Source organism: Caloenas nicobarica, chromosome 1 (assembly GCF_036013445.1).
Source record: "Caloenas nicobarica isolate bCalNic1 chromosome 1, bCalNic1.hap1, whole genome shotgun sequence".
Taxonomy (NCBI): domain Eukaryota; kingdom Metazoa; phylum Chordata; class Aves; order Columbiformes; family Columbidae; genus Caloenas; species Caloenas nicobarica.
Genome location: NC_088245.1, coordinates 4,587,578 through 4,607,180, shown reverse-complemented (window position 1 = coordinate 4,607,180; position 19,603 = coordinate 4,587,578). Strand labels below are relative to the sequence as shown.

Here is a 19,603-nt window from a genome sequence, read left to right as displayed (position 1 = left end):
GATCTTTGGATGACAATTAATCTGAGAGGCTCTTCACCTTTTCATTCCTCAGATGGCAGAAGGATGCTGCCAAAGTCCACAGTTTCAAGCTAGAGTCCCCAGTTCAATCAAATAGGTGCATCAGATGGTTGCTCAAATCCATGAGCAAGCAGAGCATGACTGCTGAATAAACGTGGACTTCAAGTCATGCTTAAAGATGTGTGAAAAGTTGTAGCCAAACTCAGTGGACTTTCAGGAAAACCCAAGGGCTTTCTCCTTCCCAGTCCACTGAAGCTGAATCTGGACCGTTTGAAGACCCATGAGGTTTCTTCTGCCCCAGTGTGATACACGTGGCTGCTGGTCTGTCGCTCACTAAACCTCATCACATCCCTGAGTACCTTCGCACAGAGCATCTGTTCAAGTGTTTTCCTGGACGGGCTCCTGAGCCCACATCGCTTCCATGATTCATGCATTTCTATACTAAATTGCCCATCTTCACTTTACCTTCTTACTCACTTAAACCAACTTATCTACACAGACCTCTACAGATGCAAGACCTTCAAACTGAAAACCTGCACCCATGTGGTTTATTGGCAAAATTTGTATTCTTTCCTTGGGAGGCCAGATCTGGCCCTGTGCTTTTTGGATGACAGGTGGGATTTCTAGCCAGACATCCGTTTAAATAAGAGTACTGTAATTAAAAGGATCTGGCTAAAGAAATTGCACAAATTAGAGCAGGCAGCTGCTACTTGAAAGGAACAAACACTGCTGTTTTTTGAAATAGCCAGCTCTTGGCTTGCTGCCAGACATGCTTACATTAGAACTTATGGATAAAAATCTTCCTTCAACTGTTAAAAATATAAGTGAATAGAACTCTATTTTCCTCACAAAAAAATTGTGATGGGGAATAGGCAACAAATGGAAGATATTCATAAACTTTAGCAGAGCCTGGAGATGACAAACTTCAGATGGGTACAGAACAGAGGGAGGCTTTTGAGGAAAAGAAAAAAAAAATGTACTGCATCCATTTTATTTTATTCATCCATTTATGCACAAAAGCTGAGATTCCCAAAACAGAAGTTTAAAGTGGGAACATAACTCATTGTGCAGTTACTCTTCTTTCAGAAAAGGGTGCCACTCCTGCTTTGTAGGTGCAATTCGAACTGGAAGGGAATGGTCTGAATCTGCCTTCAGCTGCAACCAGCGAAGTGGTTGAGTCACCATCCCTGGCGGTATTTTAAAGATGTATAGGTGAGGTTCTTAGGGACATGGTTTAGTGCCAGAGAGGGTTTCTAACAACCAAAATGATTCTATGATTCTGCAGGGGCCTGGTGGTGAAGTTATGGCTGATGAGATAACGAGAGTATCAGTGTTGTGTATATCACGGACTGGAAAGGAAACCTTGGTGGTCGGTTCTGCTCTTTACTCAATACAGAAATTCCCCTCATCATTTCTGTGTACCATAAGGAGAGTTTTCCACTGCCCTGGTAGAACAGCTGATGGTTGCATTCAACTGGGGACAAGGACTGGATCTTTCTCCAGTCTTCTCTCACATGCAAATACTCAACAGGTATCTAGAAATATGATTAATTCATGAATCTTTCCTCTAGCAAGTTAAGTCCTGCCTTATTTAATAGACCAGCCTCCAGGCTTAAAATCAAGTGTGTGCTTAAAACAGGTCACTGCATCTGGCCAGTGCCTCTGATAACCTGATGAAGTCAGACTCATGTGCCTCCCCAAAAGATGAGCAGGAATGCAGGTAACACCAGCTTGAGATCACTCCGTGGAATGGACAATGCACTGGGCTGAGGACCAGAGGAGACCTGGGATTTATTTCTGCCTCTTCCATTAGTCCCCCAGGAAGTTTGTCCATCCATCTTTCTGTTAACACAGGCACTGCAGAGTTGCTCATCACCTTCTAGCAAGCCTTTAGGTCTGTTGGTAAAAATCAATGGCACCAGCTGGTTATTAAGTGGATTTGCAATGTTTGCTAATGCTGTTTATACAAATCAGAGCAGAGAGGGTGAGTACGGGCTTAGAGAACAAAGAGAAGAAATGAGGAATCTGAAAAAGAAACTGCTTTATTTCCAAAACCTTTGCTGTAATCTTTTTCTTCCTCTTTTTGAGTACTTCCTGGGTGATTTTTTTTTTTTTTTTGACTTTTATCTTGCCCATCCTCACCCCGTATTGTCGTCTTGTCTCATTCTCTAGGAAAACCTCTTTTTTGTGATGGAATACCTCAATGGAGGAGACCTCATGTTCCATATCCAGAGTTGTCATAAGTTTGACCTTCCCAGAGCAACGTAAGATGTTACTATCAGTTTTTGGCTTGCAGGTCGCACACATGGTAGAAGCAAAGGCAGCACCTGGGAACACCAGGGATCTTCATTTTGTACCCAGCTCAGCTACTGTCCTGTAGAGGAAACCTTGGGCAAATCATTTGACCTCTCTGCTCCTTACTCAACCGCAAAGTGGTGACAATGCTTGTGCTGGAAGCAGGATCACGCTCCATCCCAGCTCTCTCCAAACTGAACAAATCAGACATGCAGGTTATCACCCTGACTCAACAATGGACATGGAGCAAGTCACTTCCCCTCCCTGTCCTCTTTCCCCTCCCACAGAAGGCTTTTTAGAGCCCATCCACACAGTTGCTTTGAGTCAGATGTGACCTTGTTTTGCATTCTTGGTCAACCAGTGAAGCTATTTCTGTCTGGAAGCATTGCCGATGCTGCTACACCCTCATCAGCATTGCACGTAGCCTGCAAACCAGGGACCTCCTTCTAGCCTGTGACCTGGCTCCTGTATTTTGCACTAATCTCAGCATATTCCCACAAACATTTGTTCAGAGCCAAGAGCCGGGCTGGATAGGACCTGTCCCTTAGGCTGCCCTGCTTGCTGGATCAGTCCCCTTCCCAGGGCTGCAGGCCCTCAAACAGAGAGGGGCTCCAGAAGGGCCATTCAATCCACCTGAGATCATAGAATCATAGAATAGTTTGGGTTGGAAGGGACCTTCAAAGCTCATCTAGTCCAACCCCCCTGCAATGAGCCGGGACATCTTCACCCAGATCAGGTTGAAGCGCCTGCACTGTCCATAAACAGCCCCAAGCATGCCTAAGGTCTTATTTGCATGGCCCATGGTTGAGCGTCATTTTAAAGCAACCTGCAGGTGTCTTCTGTGGATTACAGCAGCTCTGGGGTTGCTCTTTGTTGTACTCATTAAGTTCTTGCTCAGCCCATAATTGGAGGCCCAAATAATCATGGACCCAACCTCCACCCTGGGCTTACCACCATCAAAGAAATCTCACAGATGCATTTTCAGCCATTTCTGGAACCAAATGTCTCATTCTTTACAACACTGCATGGCCTATAGCCAAGCTGCGGACCTGCTTAAGCTGAGGTTCCCAGTCCAGTGATCAGATGTGAAGCTGATGTTTATTAGGAATAATGGGATTTTCCCTTTTTCCCCTTAAGGTTCAGGAGGAGAAAAAAAAAGGGGAGAGATAAAACCTAGCAAAAATGGAAAAGGTAAATTTAAACAAAAAACTAATACACCAACAGGGAGCTAAAAATTTATTTCACTTTGATTAAAGTAAATAGAAGAATTAAATTAAATGAAAGGTGCTTCTAATCCTTCTATGAGCAAAAGGTATTTTAAAAGTCAATATTGAAACCACTATATGAATTAATTTTTATTTAATAATTTAAAAAAGCCAGACATCCTAATATAAATCAGTGCTTAATTTGATGATTTTTTCAAAAACATTTGAATGTTCAGAATTAAGGGCCAATGCGCTGAAGACTGAGGGATCAGAACTGTACAACACTGGAGGGACATATGACCCCGCGGTTACATTTCCTTCTGGGAGAAAACTTAGATTGTGCAGCAGTGCTTCAGCCTTATGCTGCCTCTTTGCAGCAGGATGTGGTGGTGTGTTTTAGGCAGAAACCTGTTGAGAACAAAGATCTCAAACTCAAAAGCACTCCAGAGAAAAGCCACCGAGCTGCTAGTTCATATCTTGGGTAAAATTTCCAAAGCAAGTCGTAAATCTGAGCAGTGAAGAGGTTGGTTTGACAAGCCGAGGAGACTGTGGTCCCCAAACCCAGGTGCCCACCTTCCTATCCCCTTGCTGGGGCCACTCCAATGTTTGCATAGCAGCTACTGAACATGGCAAATTATAGCTTCTCATTTGACATCTGAGGCATTAACTGTAATTTGCATTTTGCAGTCTGGTGCATAACTGTAAATTATTGATTTACTTTAAATATGTAAATAAGGCAGAAGGATAGATACCACCCATTTTGCCTTCTTTGCAACAGGGATGATATCTTAAGGTGAGGCAGAGTAGGCTGTAGGAGCTGAATGGTGGTTTTTGCTCCACAGTTGATCTGGAGACATGCTTGGGTACTGACGGAAACGTCCTCAGAGTCAGTTACACATGAAAAAGATGCAGCTAGCCATGCAGTGTGCCTTCCAAATCCTGAAGATGAGTAGGCTCCAAATCCCTACCATTTCCAAAGTAGTTTCAATGGGAGTTGGGCTGCTAGCTGTGTGGCATGCTTTTGGGAATCTCATATCATCCATCAGTAAAACCCAGTTACCCTCAAGCCTTCTGGAGGGCCTGCAAGCTTCCTGGGAACTTAATGAAATTTGGGACAAAGTTTCCACCTTTTTGGGTCTAGACGAAGTTTCCACCTTTCTGGGTCTAGTTGAAAGCAACTGTTCAGAAGCATCCGTTCTAACTTGTGCCTTCTGCCACTCAGGTTTTATGCTGCTGAAATCATATGCGGGCTCCAGTTCCTCCATTCCAAGGGCATAATATACAGGTAATTTTACTTTGTAGTGTCTAGCACATTAAACCTTTTCTGCTGCCCTTGCCATCACTAATGGTAACTGAGAGGCTGTTGCTTGGATGTTCTTACTAGTATTTCATTTCTATGCAGATTTCTTTTTTACAGAGTCTGGCTCTTTTATTTTGAAATGTGTAGGAAAGACAGTTTTGAGCCCTTTTTGAGAATCCACTCCTATTTCAGTTAATATTAAAGCAAGCCCTTTGATGCTTTTACACTGAGTCATTCATACAGCACCCAGTATAGGCACCCAGTTTGAGTTTTCCATGTATGAAGGTATATAAGGTCAAGCTAGGCATGAGAAATTTGGTATACCTGCTGTGCTGGTTATCCTGGTGACAAGCTCAGCTTAAGTAACAGCAGGGAGACAGTGATACACCTTTATTTGGGGTTATTAATAGGTTTGCTGTGCGCAGTTCCATGGGGAGATGGGACTCATCTCACCTACTGTCATTAATCTGATCTAGCCACTCAAGCTCTTCATGTAGTAAGCAGATTGGGCTTTTTTAGGTTCATCAAACCTGTGTTAGAGTGTGTATGAGTAGTGCCCATCTCCACCAGCAGGCTCTACAGGGAGCAGATGGGGACTAGGTGGGACAATGCAGGCAGCTGCACTCAGACAGAAGAGTCTTCTCCTGAAGTTACTGGTGTAAACTTAGTCCACAGTGCATCAGTCTACCAAATCCTGAGAAGTCCTCTACAAAATCGCCCATTCCGGCTTTTGCTTGACTTCCCTAGGAGCTTCAAAATTATGCACAGATGCTTTGAACTAATGCATAATTATTGTGCTTCAGACTTATATAAAAGGACAGAGATAAGATAAGAGCAAGAAAGGCTGTAGAAATCAGGCCATAGTCTGCTTTCCCATGTCCTAACAAAGGAACTAAATTCCTAGGGAGCTCTGGTCCAGGACACCTTCATGGCAAAAGTTAGTTACTACATTGCAGCCCTCTGTAAAAGCAGGAAGAAAATAGCTTGTCACAAACAAATGAGAAAGCTCACTAGAGCAATGATGTTTGCTGAAACCAAAATGAGCTTATTTCAATGTTTGTCATGTAGCGTGAACATCAGAACAAATGCTAAAAGTGAATGAGTTGGTTACAATCCACTCTCCCATTAGAACGCAAAATTGATTTGTATAAACTCTCCTTATTATTCAATATTGGTACTCATGTGGGAGCCATTTATAGCCTTTATTGACCAATGATGGCGATTGCGTAAACATGAAATCAATATCATCGGCACTAAGCTAAGATGATCTTTGGGGTCTTAGCAACTTTCAGGCTTTAATTATTGTTCTGGAGGACTGAAGTGGAAGAAGCATTTTCTGAAGTGCCCAAATCACTTAGCCACGTCTGTCATTTTAACTCAGGCTTCTCAGAAAAGTTGATTTAAAATATCTGCAGGACATTGTGAGTTTGTGGCAGGGCTGTTAATGCTGACATTTTGTTTATAATTCATATTTTTATTTGGAATTGCTGTATCAGTGGTGTGTCAGGGTTTGGGACCTGTTTCCTTGTGAAAGGAGAGATGGTTAAGAGTCTGGATTCTTGGGAAACGTGGGCAAATTGGGCTAGCTGGACATTGGGCAGCATGGTGACAGGAAGAAACAGCTCATTTTGAGGAGTCAGGGCAGCATTGCTTTGGGTACCGAGCTTTCAGATACTCCTTTTTCCTTTTTTCATTGACGACAATGACAACAAGGTCAGTTGACAATGCAAAGCCATCAGTATCTCAGTCAGAGATAACTAAGCACTTAAGAAAGTTAATAGAAATCATTTTTGAAACTACATCGCTTGCGATGTAGTGAGAATAATGAATCCAGCTGTTCTGTCTCGCACACCCACATTTGGAAATGTTGGCTTAAATTTTAATGAATGAGCTGAGGCGTTTTTGGCAGAAACTCCAGTCCCTGGAGCCAATGAGTTTGAGACTCATCAAAATAATGAAAGTGAACTGTAGGTGATGGGTTTTTTGTTTTGCTTCAATCTACCAGATGAATAAAAGCAATGCTGGCAGCCAGAGATTGATCTCAATGGTGTAACTAAAATAAGTCATTCCAGCTGGAAATTGTGAGATGAGTGTCTGCCACTTGGAAGGCAAATATCTCAGTTGTCTCTGTACTTATTTTTGATTGATGACTCCCACTTTTTCTTGGGCCATATTCTAGCAGCAAAGAACAATTGCCTCATGACATTAATTTAATGTGTAGACACCACAAGGTCCCCCACCCTGATTGGGACCTGGCCGAAGGAAGATGAGCTTTGCACAGAGGGAGGCTGAACATCCTTCTTTCCTGCAATTGTAGGTGATCATCTCAGGATCATCATACATTAGAAATTACCGTCTTTGACAGAATCGAAGCCATTTCTGAAAAAAACCCACACTGTAAACCAGTTGTGACCAGGAGGGTGGCTATATAGCAGCCTCGTGGTTAGGACTCTTGCATGAGATGTGGAAAATATGCGTAGGCTGTGAATCAGCAGTGGTTGGAAAAGATCAGTGGTAACCTCGACTGTGAGCACAAGCAAAAGTTGTTTCTCTGTGCTTCAAGAGCCCTGCGAAGGAGCAGTGATTGATAGCACAGGGTAGGCAGTGCAGGAACATGGGTGTTCTGAGACCCCATAAGCCAAATCCTACCTGCATCCCAAATGAAGTGCATCATCAATGATCCTAACACCTCCCCGAGTCATTATTTCAATGAAAAGCAAAACTTTTGGATAAGATATAAATAATTTAACATAGAAGCCAGGCCAGCCTTCCTTTCTTTCTGCCTTTTTCTTTCTTTCTTTACAAGCTTTTCTCTCCTTTCAGAAGTTGTTCCCATGTGAGGACCTCTTTGTTCTCTGTCAATGGCCATGAGTCATCAGCTAGCTTGCTTTTATTTCCTGCTCTGTGCATTTCTTTTTTTTTTCCCACTCTGGGCTCTTTGCTTCCCACACTATCTCAGAGCCTGAAACCTCTGACAAGAGCTTGGCAGCTGTGTGTGAAGGGTTTTGCAAATCCCTGGGGCTCAGATAGTGCAGCCCAGCAGTGAAGAGGTGGTGGGTATTCTGGTGGTGTCTGGGATTATTCTGAACTTCTTGCAAGCCATGCAGGGCTTGTGAGTCCTTTCTTCTTCCAACATTTGTAGAGCCTGCACTGGGAAGGAGAGCTGGCAGCAGCTTCAGAGAGAGTCCTGAGACTCCCAGTGAAGGAGAAAGGGTCCATTAGCTGGTCCCTTCTTGCTCACCTTCTCCAGGTTGTGTTGGGGCAGAAGCACCAGCTGTTGCAAAGCCCTTTTTAGCTTCACTATTCTGCATCCTCGAAGGAGACAGCTTTTAGAAGATGTCTTGCATAAAATCTTCGCCAGCAAATGAATCAGTGCTAGGACAGGAGGAATGAGGAAGAGGGATGCTGAAGTCCAAGAGCAGATCCTCGTTCGGCCCTCAGCCTTCCTTTGTGATTGTGACGTGTAGGCACTACATGGAGGCAGATAGCACATTAATAAGTGTCACCTACTTAAATAACTTGTGTAGCTCTGCAACAGTTTAAAAGATGGGTTTCTTTCTCTTCCTCTGCAGAGACTTGAAGCTAGACAATGTCCTCTTGGACAATGAGGGGCACATCAAAATTGCTGACTTTGGGATGTGCAAAGAGAACATGTTTGGAGATGCGAAGACAAGTACTTTCTGTGGGACTCCAGACTATATCGCTCCTGAGGTAGGTGTGGGGTCCAGGGAGACCAGCAAGCTGCTGTGGGACAGAGAACATGTCTTAAGACATGACTGCTGGTCAGTGGTGGAGAGTGCAAAGAGTAATAACCTGCTTTTGTTATTTTGTTATACTAGCTAGTTCCAGGCTAGAAACTGGATTTCGGTTTGACTCAGAACCTGCGTTACTGTCTGGCATTGCACATCTTTGTGGCTAATTCCTTTTTTGTGCAAATAGGCCTGTGAATTAAGTGGTGCTTGGTTTAACCAAGAAACAGAATGCTTAATGGAAATCAGTTCAGGCCATGGCAGAAGAAGCTCCAAGAGATGGGTCCTGCAATTCAGGGACAGAAACAGCGTGAGGAAGGGGAAGCATGTTCCCTAGGTATCTAACAGGCTTCTATGGCTGTACGAGCTCCTTGATAGCAAAGAGGGAGCTATGGGCACTTCAAAGGGATGTTGTTCATCACAGTCTAAGAGAGAAAATAGAGAAAGGTGGGACAAAGTGCCCACCTGGAGCTAATTCTCCCTCCTCATTGATTGACCGCCTTTTAGATAGAGAAGAGAGGCTGGGTCCATGATAAAGCAGAGACTGGGGTTCACCTTCCCTCTTGAATATGCTCTGATACTTGAATAGGGATGGCACCCATAAGCTTGGACTTCCATAAGCTCTTGCTTATGAAGTCTTGAACTACTTCTTCATCTTCCATAAGCTCTTGCTCACACAGGTTCTTAGCTGCCTGCAAACACAACCTGCATCACGAGCATCCTCCCAGAGCTGAATAAGGCACTATATGCTCTGAAGAGGCTCTGTCATCAGAGGCATAACCTTAAAACTGAGCATAGGCTTGAAGGTCTGGGTAGGTAAAGATAAAAAAAACCCAAACCCAATAGCTGCTTGTAAAAGGGATGGAGATACTTGGAGACATAAACGTGAGAGTGGTTATACATCCCAATTTTTCCCCTCTAAATGCCAGCAGTCAGAGGATGGGTTCCAGCTGTCTGGAGGACAGCTGGAACCCAATGTGCTAACTTTGAGTTCTGGACTACCTGTATCTCTGCTTTGGCTGCCCACAGTGCCAGAGCACCTAATGTCCCTGCACGAATCCATCCCTGGAGGACATGCCTCCACAAATTGTCTCCTGGTGAAGGAGGCTCTAAAACTAGAGATGATGGAGTTGTATCATGATCAGGCTGTGCTTGAGCCAACAAGGGCAAGGCAGAACTTGTAGCTTGTGTTAAGGTCCCGCTCTGTCCCCTTGGCTCAGAAAGGCTGGGGCTTGCATGGAGATAGTCTCCAAGATCCATGCAAAAACACCAACAGTTCCTCTTCTTCTGGAGTTGATATTTACTGATAGTTGGTGGAAAAAAGCTGAACCTGGCCTCCATGTGCCTATAAAATAAAACTGAGTGGTCACAGACACCACACCACAGCTTTCCCTTAGGAAGATCCTTTGTCCTTCCCCTTATTTCTTTCAGTATTTTTCCCCAGACATAAACTTGTTCTTTTTTCTTTTTTCTTTTTATTTTTTTTTTCTAGTAAGTTTAGATGTTTTGCACTAGATCCCTCCAGAAAAGAGAAAGCTCCCTTAACCTGGTGACTTCACACAATTATAGATCTTACTATAGAGAGGCTTTGACTAATTAGGTGGCAAATCTGGGCCTAAGAAAACATTTTTCAGCTCAGAGAAGAACCTATGAGTCATCCATGTATCACATCTGACATCACTCTGAAATCCATTTTTTTTACTTTCAATATCCCATTTCCTAATTCTAGTGTTTTCCTGATGGATATTGATACTTTCCAAATAGCTTTTAAAGCTTTTTTTTTTTTTTCCCCACGATAATTCATTGATCTTTTACTGTGCACCAAGGGCTCAATTCTGATCTAGGTTACACCACTGACACAAGGGCTGGTCTCTTCAAATCAGTTGGATTTGTATTGCCTAAGAGCAGGTGTAAGTGTGCTTTGCAATCAAGCTGCAATTGTCTTTTATTCCCCTTCAATATGCTTTTATTAAAAAAAAAAAGAGGAAAAAAAAAAAAAGCTATTTTCTGATCCTAAAAAAAGAGAGAGCCAAGTGATAATCCATTACCTGTGATTTTACTTCATAGAAAAGAGAAAGACTAAAATAGCTCAGGGTTTTATTTCTGCACTATCATTTATTTTAGAGATTCAATGAGTGCATATAAAACATTTTAGCTCTAAATTGAAAGCACTACTAGAGTTTATGGATCACTCTCCCGCCAGAGGCAGGAGCACTGGACTTCTCGTCAGTATTTCAATGCAGCTGCTAGCACTGTAATTTGTTGCAGACCCCAGACCTTGGCTATAGCCATGCAAATAAGGGGGCTTTGGGTCAGTAGACAAGCAATTTTTTAATTTTAAAAGATTATTTGGAAAAAAAAAGTACTTAATCTGAAATGAAATTCCTGAGTTTATTTATTTTTTTCCAGAAAATTGCAAGGCTAATAAATTTTTTCTCTGACTGCCATAAACCGTCTAATTTCGATTTCCAGATATTTTATACTTTAAAAGATAGAGCCGTATAAAAATAATGTGTCTTTTCAGAAAAAAAGGTTGGGATGATTTTGTTTATAAGTGGTCCAGAAGAAATACATTAGGGAGTCTTGCTAATTCCATTTTTTTTAGCTCTGAGCAAAACACATTGTTTATATTGCATCTTATATTCAAATAGCTCTTTTGTCCTTTTTGCATCTCCTCTTTTGGCGTTTTTGGAGGCAGATGTGTTAGCCATCAACACTCTACATCAGCTTGGGTTTAGATTTTTGATATTAAGGTCCTGCTTTTCTAGATGCCACAGGTACATCAGAGGGGGATACTTCTCACCTAATGTGCAAAAGTTCATCCCAAACTGAAGCATTAGATGGCATTTTATAGTGTGGAAGGACAAGCATCCCAGAAAACAAGTCATCCCTTCCAGTCTTAGGTGTGTAAGTCAGTTAAATCATCGTTTTCTCTCCACTGGCTATAGAGAGACTCTGGATAATTGAATTAATAAGGCACATAACTTAGACAATAAGATGAATCTGGATCCGTGTGGTAATTTACAGGCAATAAAGACAAGGTATGAAAATGGTCAAGATCACCTCTCTAAATCATAATTTTTCACTTATCAGCAGTTTCATATGTGCTGATCTGGATAGCTGTTTTCACTGGTATTAAGCTATTTCCAGGACTTATCATTGATACCTACACCATAGCTTTAGCATAGGGGATCACATTGCAGCCAAGCTGTGGGGTCAAGAATAAAGATTATGCCTTAAAATGAATTATTCCCCTCTCCAGCTCTAAAATCCTGGTAAGAATCCTAGACATCATAGTCATCACATGTACATTTAAACATCCGCAATGTAGACATCTGTATATGAGCAAGTTGTCTAGGCTCTGTGGTAGCCCAAGGAGACAAATACGGGGTTGCATTTAGATTGCAGGTAGATACTTGGCTCGATGTCTAGTTGATTTAGTTGAAGATGTCCCTGCTCATTGCAGGGGGGTTGGACTAGATGAGCTTTGAAGGTTCCTTCCAACCTCAACTATTCTATGATTCTATGTCTAAAGTTGGACTAATTCTTTTCATTGACTCTAAAAGGAGCTGATCGTAACAGGTTCAGCTCTAGGTATCTCCATAACAGATACATAAAGGCAAGTGAGATTAATTTGGCTTTCCCAGAGGGGAAGTTTGAGAACTTGGTGGTGTCTGGCCAAGTCTGTAGGGGAGGAAAATGCCACATCCCTTCTTAGAGAAGCTCATCACCCCAACCAACCCTCTCTGGCCCCCACACATTGAATGTAGACTTCTCTTTATGGCTGACACAAAAAGACACCAACCAATGGACTGACCAGGGACAAATTCCCATTCCTCTACCTATAACTCAGTTGGTGTCCAGCGGACAGATCAGCAACTGCTTCATCATGCTTTTCCTGGGGCAGATTTTGCTGGGATAGATTCACACTGTTTCTACTGTCTGATAGTCCTAAAGTACCCTTACACTGCTATATCTGTAGTTTTAAAATACAGCTTGTGTGAGTTAAATCAGTCCCAAAACATCTAATGATTTGTCTTCTTGAGCTTCACAAGCTTGATTTGAACCCTTGGGATAACTTGGAGGGCAGGAAAAAGATTATTTGCCTCACTTTTTATGTTTGAGATCTCTCCGGTAGCCAAGGATTCATTCAAGTAATTTAAGAGTTACACGCAACCTGTTATCTGTAGTGCAAAGGACTGTTTTGGTACCCAGGTGGGGCTGTGACTTGGAGCGCCTCAAACCACAGCCTCTGGATCTCTGGCAGATGATCTGGCTCCATGCTGCAGGCAGGGGGAAGAACTTCTGGTATCGCACTCAGTGCAAAAGCAACTATTGAAAGGTCAGGGTCTGGCCACTCTTCTGAAGCTGAAATATTCATGTCAGACATTTTTCTTGTCTTTATCACACCTCTCTTTGGGCAGATATTGCTGGGGCAGAAGTACAACACCTCCGTTGACTGGTGGTCCTTTGGTGTCCTCCTGTATGAGATGCTTATTGGCCAATCTCCTTTCCATGGCCAAGATGAAGAGGAGCTTTTCCAGTCTATCCGTATGGACAACCCATTCTACCCTCGCTGGCTTGACAAGGATGCAAAGGACATTCTGGTGAAGGTAAGAACTACCACACATTGAACAGAAGTCTTTTTGCCAGAACCGTCGTCTTTGATTTGTGCATCTCCAGCTGTTGTTCAAAGAAACAAATTTAGTGTGTTAGGACCAGAGGGAGTCACTTTCTTGTCTGTGCACCTCAAAGCACACGTGACCTAAGTCATAAGGCCATCTTTATGTCTTCTTTCTCTTGAATTGTGATGATGGCTGCTCACACCCAGTAAGCAAGTTCACAGGGTATCAGATACCAGCAGAAGTCGGTTTCTTTGCAGAGCAATCCCTAAGGTGCAAGGCATACTAACTCCTGGAAAAGATATTCTGCCGGGCTTCAAACTAAGGTTTACAGTGACTCGCTGCTGGCCAAATAGAGTAGCAAGAAACTTCTACCATATGTAACCCAAGTCCATTTTGAGATGACCTTCAACAGTAAAGTGCTTTTTAAAGTTTGCTCTCACCTCTGAAGTGAGACATATTGGCTGTATTCAGGTCACCTGCTATCAAGCGTTGCCATTATTCATCTCCATGGACTTTAGAGGGATCTAGGATCTGGTGCACTATGGGCCAACTGGTCTGGAGGCCACAGACATTTTACTGCAGATGTAAAGATGAATTTTAAACTATTCACATCCACCATTACAGCAATATGTCAGCACTACATCCTGCTCATAAATATTAAGAGGAGCTCTGAAGCATTTAGTGGTCCTGGAGATGTTTAAAAGACATATAGATGGGGCTCTTAGGGACATGGTTCAGTGCTAGACTTAGGTTATAGTTGGACTCAATGATCTAAAGAGTGTCTTCCAACCAAAATGATTCTATGATTCTATGAAATTCTCCCCCAGAAACCCTTCAGCTGCTTCTAGAGCCAAATGGCTGCTGCATCACCATAAAAGCATCTATGACTAAAGAGAGTATGTTTACACTAAACTTAAGAGTGGTCTCAGACCTGCATATAACTGATGGTGAAAAGATATGCCCTCACTTCTAGCTTTTCCCTGTTTTCAGCAGAATTAGTTATCCACAGGACTTGTAGCCTGCAGTGTGCTGCAAACACAAGCTATCTGAATTGGGTGTCTTCTGACAAAAGTAGAGGGTTGTCGGCATCTGAGCTAGTCAGTGGAGAGAAGAAAGCACTTCCAAGGTATCTTTTATCTCATCTTTAAATGTGTAAAGGAGGTCAGACAATTTGCACCTAAGATGATTCTTTTTCTCTATTAAAGAATCAAATACTGACGCTCCAAGTGTCTGAAGGTATAGGAGATGAATGCAACCCCGCATAGGCTAAGCTAGTATTTTCGCAAATTATGTTTATATTTCAACCATAAATTTTTTTCTGATAACAAGAAATTGTCCAAATAAAAGCACGCAAGTGTGATCTGGGTATTTCACTTGTGTAGTTGCACATTTGCATGCTCAGACACACGTATTGTTGCCGCTGTACCAAATTGTCCTCTCTGTCCCACAAAGGAAAAATATGACCAAGTTCTCTCAGTTTTGGCCTGTTAGACTAAGAATCCAAACTGGTTCTCCAATTAGAATTTTAGTAAGGTAGAACACCCTTCACACTCTCACCAACCATGCTCGAGTTTGAAGTCTGAGACCATATCTGGTAGGACTGTCCTAATGAATATACTGTTATTTATAAAACGATTAAGGTATTTCTCTTTCTTCAACATTCTAGCTTTTTGTGAGAGAACCTGAGAGGAGACTGGGAGCAAGAGGGAATATCCGCCAACATGCCTTTTTCCGAGAAATAAACTGGGAAGCTTTAGAAGAAAGAAGGATGGAACCTCCTTTCAAACCAAGAGTGGTAAGGATGCATCTTCTTTCAGTTCCACCCATCTCATGTCTTTCTTTCCTGCATCATTCATTCATTCCCCAAATATTTAAACCCCCTAGCACATGCCAGCAATAAACCAAAGCCAGGACCACAGTAATGTTATAAACCCATCCAGTTAAGGGCTTTGTCCAAAATCTTCAGACACAGGTCTTTAATGTCAGAGACTTCAAATCCTGTTTAGATTCAGAGAGTCAGCATTTTAAGGGTGGATAAATGTCTGCTTCACACTGGAACTGACAGTTTTAGGCACCAAGTGAATTTTTTCAAAATGCCCTCAAACTTTCAGGGTTATCTGCTGGAGCTGATCTGCACATGCAGTCCCTCTGTCTAAAAGTAGATGGAGGACCTTGGTCTTGGGCAGTCAGAATGGCGAGTGTTGACTCTGACTTAAATGTCCAAATGCAGAATAAATTGTTCACAGGCTGTCTGGTATGTTGTGTGTATCAGATACAAGCAGCTGAAACCATCTACAATTGGGACCTACCACAGCCTCACTCATTGTACAGTCGTTGGAAATACAATTGTGAACTACGTACCTCTATTGATTGCGCTGCATGACCTGATCATCATAACTCCTATTTTCTGATGGCTATAAGCCCAGGTCTGGTGTGCCCACACCTGAGAAACCGTAAATTACTCGTCACTTTCTCAGTTTCCATAGCAGGGGTCTGGATGCCACTTTAAAAACCTTCCCTTAAACACTTAAGTGCAATCCTTTCTGTAAGGATTATCTTTCACTGCACTGCAGAAGGTAAAGAAGGAAAAGCAGTTTAGGTAACCAGATAGGCGGCTAAGTCAGGATGGTCCTAACTACTAGTAACAGTCCTGTAAAACTATTAAAGTCCTATTACTAACGATAATATAATTTAATAAGTGCATCATACTTCCATTTTACAATCCTTCACAAGTGTTGTTTAATTGATGGGTCCAGTCCACTGTGTTACAAAGCTGTAACATCCCTGTCTTGCAGAATTAATGGATCATAGGCTCAGTGTCTACTATATAATATTTATTCCCATTACTACTTCAACAGGATGGTAATAAGTGAGTAATTAGAACTGCCTGCTGGATATTAAGAGCTCAGACAGAATGTCACTGCAGTTTGATGTTACTATGCATTATTTAGGCTGGAGCAACTAACCATTGTGCAAAAGGCCAAGAGCAAGGCATTGCGGGTTCCCTGGCTGAGCTGAGCTTGCTCCCAACTAGTTGACCTGAGCCCATAGGAAGCAGCCAGATAGGGCCAGTACCATTGTAATGAAGATGTGAATATTAGTGGTCTGACATATGTTTTTTTCCTTTTCTTGAAGAAATCTCCGAGTGACTGTAGCAACTTCGACAAGGAATTTCTAAATGAAAAACCTAAACTGTCCTGTGCTGACAGAGCACTGATTAACAGCATGGACCAAAATATGTTCAGCAACTTTTCTTTTGTGAACCCTAAAATGGAGAAAATATTTTCCTGAGATCTGCCTTACAGAAGGCATTTGAGTTTGAGTAACACTTTGTCAACTGACGACTATGCATGGTTATTTTTATCAAGAACCCACCAGAAAAACACCTCAGTGAAGGTCTGCACCACGCCTGGAGGCTTCCAGCTTATTCCAGTCCATAGCAGATGCCAGCCACTCTTCGCTAATGATGGTATTTTTTCGTGGTATCTTTTGGTTGCTCTTCTCTCTGTTCCAAATGTTCTCCAAGTTGAGAGCACCTGAAAATGAGGAAGTGACAAAACCTGTTCCCGCTACTCATACACACAGCCAATGGGTTTCTACATATGAAAAAAACTAGTATATTTGAGCTTCTGGTGGTGTCAGTGCCCATTTCTGCAGTTCTCACCTCAGCCCACCTTCCTTCTAAAGGACAAGTGGTTTGCTCAAGGCCTGAGGGCATCTGGAAAGACTTCAGGCTGGGTGCTGGGGTAACCTCCACTTGTACACATGCAGAATTGTGTGTGCGCGCACAGAAGTTTTGAAGAAGAAATTTTGCTCCCTACACACTTCAAAAGTAACATTCACAGGTGTTAGGGTTCGATTTTGCTCCACTGGGACAGAGACTTTACAGGTGCCCATTCATGCATCTCAGAGGCCCTGGAGCTAAGGACTCAACCCCAAAGTAGGATCATTGCCCTGGCAAGTGTCACCATCTGTACAGAAAACCAGTGCTTTACACTGAGAACTTGATCAGAAAGGATGGGAAGTTGCAGTCCAGCAGAAAGCCTTGAGAACCCCTGTTGTAAAGCTTTAACTGATCTCACACATGCCAGGTTCAGAGCAAAATCTGGGCTTTCTGGACTTTTATCCTCAAATGGCATAAGAAAGCTGGGAAAAGTTTCCTCAAACTGGCCTTCCGGTCACAGCATTGCCATGTTTTACTTGAAAGGTGTTAATCAGTCCTTGAAAAGGCTTATATATTATAATTTCTGTTGTTCTGAATGATGTCTCAGCTTTTTGGCATGCATTGCAGACATGGGTCACCAAGTTGAACTCAATGGTCACAGAGCAGGGCAGCACATCAGGCGAGGGCAGTCCTCTCCTTCACTTCATGACATTATGCTGTGTGTTCTATCTCTTTGCGGTCCGTGGAAATGTAGATGGGTTCGAAAAAAAACCAAACAAGTATTTTCTGTGATCCTTTCCTCATGGGATCCTTTTAAATAAAGATGCACTGTTTTCTGAGGTTGGAGAGATGTAGAACTGCCCAGTTACTGCTTGTCACGGAGACACCAGTTAAATACTATGTCAAAATTAAGTCAAAGCCCAAATAGAGGATTCTGTAATAGCTTAGACTTAGGTAGTCACCTCAGCTGGTGTCAGGCTCTAATTGAAGTGTATACATTCGGAGCTTCATTGCAGGAACCCCTCCAGTCAATGGAGAAGAGAAGCTCTAGAAGGTGAGTCATCCCCAAAATCAGATTCCCTTCAGAGGTGCTTTTCTGCTTCTGCTGGACCAGGCTGTCAATTTGGACCTCCCAACAGAATGAATGCAGCCTTGCAGGCAGTGCTGGGGTACCGCTGGCAGTGACCGCGGGCACCGAATCCTGCAGGACCAAAAGCAGAAGTGCCTGATGTCAACAAGAGAAGTAGAAGGCCCCGGAAAAGGCTTCGGTCCAGTGACTCTCACGAAATCCTTGTTTGTGCTGTGTGAAACGCAGAGGGCATCTGTGCTCACAGTTTGTGCAGCTGGTCATCGTGTTTAATTAGGACAGTTGACATGATTTTTTTAAATGCCAATGCTGTTTGTACAGTTTAATAAAATGTCGTGTACAATTGGAAAGCAGGAATTGAAGTGATTAAACAGCGACAAAGAACAGAGGTCCTTAGAAAAGCCATTAAAATGGCTCTGTGCTTTCTGTCGGATGGTCCCCATGGGAATTTCAACCCATAAACACACAGGATCAGCAAGCATTTGAACAACTGTAACTATTCCACAGATCAGTATCTAAACCAACGATTTGGCGCTGTGCAAAGGTATCCAAGAAGAGGGTAAAATGTTCCTTTTCACTACAAGAAGGTGACATAGCTATAAATGGGGTCTGGTATCTCAAAGGCGTTGCAGAACCAGATGTGGAGAGGTCGGTAGCATTAGAGAACGATTCAGGCCATCTTCCTGTGGCACCTGAATGAGGCTGGATCAGCCAAGTCCTGGGAGGGCTTGACTCTTTCCACATAGAATCATAGAAGAGTTTGGATTGTAGGGGACTTTCAAAGCTCATCTAATCCAACCCCTGCCATGAGCAGGGACATCTGCACCCAGCTCAGGTTGCTCAGAGCCCCGTCCAGCCTGGCCTGGGATGTCTCCAGGGATGGGGCATCCGCCACCTCTCTGGGCAACCTGGGCCAGCGTTCCACCACCCCCAGTGTAAAAAATTTCTTCTTCATGTCCAGCCTAAAGTTCTCGACCTTTACTTCAAAACCATCACCCCTTGTCCTATCGCAACAGGCCCTGCTAAAAAGTCTGTCCCCATCTTTCTTATCGGCCCCTTTTAAGTACAGAAAGGCCACAATAAGGTCTCCCCAGAGCCTTCTTTTCTCCAGCTGAACACCCCAACTCTCTCAGCCTGTCCTCCCAGCAGAGCTGTTCCAACCCTCTCATCATATTTGTGGCCTCCCCTGGACCTGCTGTGGATGGAGTCTGGATGGTCTAATCAAGACTAGAGATTGCATTTCTGAGCATTTGAACATTGGCAGTATCCCACTCTAAACGCTGCTTTGCAATGGCACAGTGGTTTGTATTTAACACTGATGCAGGGACACCCCAAGAGCATAGACTGAGGAAGGAAGGTGCTGAATCACCTCTTGTGGTTAAGTAACCTAAAAGTAACTGGGTTTAACAGCTCTCTGACCAGAGGCAAGACTCACTGCACTCCAGCTGTGGTCCCTTGTAACTAGAGCAGCCAAATATGAGAGGGACGTGTGAAAACGCACGTTTGAGTAACTGCTAGAGCAGACATGGTGTTAAGCTTACTGTTGGGCTTTTGATGCAAACCACAAGAGGTGCCTGCTTGTCTCTGCAAGGTGTCGTCGGTTCAAAAACCAAATAAACCCACTGAGGAGAGGGAGGGAGGTGGGGAGAGGTGGGTATGA

General features: G+C 43.1%; 1 protein-coding gene across 1 annotated transcript in view; it reads left to right on the top strand.

The window, feature by feature from the left end:
* Positions 1-18,293, top strand: part of PRKCQ (protein kinase C theta) — a 65,905-nt gene extending 47,612 nt beyond the window's left edge. Inside the window, exons 15-20 of the mRNA XM_065629675.1 lie at positions 2,191-2,282; positions 4,741-4,803; positions 8,391-8,529; positions 12,992-13,180; positions 14,859-14,987; positions 16,328-18,293. Coding sequence (XP_065485747.1) covers positions 2,191-2,282; positions 4,741-4,803; positions 8,391-8,529; positions 12,992-13,180; positions 14,859-14,987; positions 16,328-16,483 — 768 coding nt within the window. The 3' untranslated portion in view covers positions 16,484-18,293. The remainder of the gene's footprint in view (positions 1-2,190; positions 2,283-4,740; positions 4,804-8,390; positions 8,530-12,991; positions 13,181-14,858; positions 14,988-16,327) is intronic.
* Positions 18,294-19,603: the final 1,310 nt, after the last annotated feature.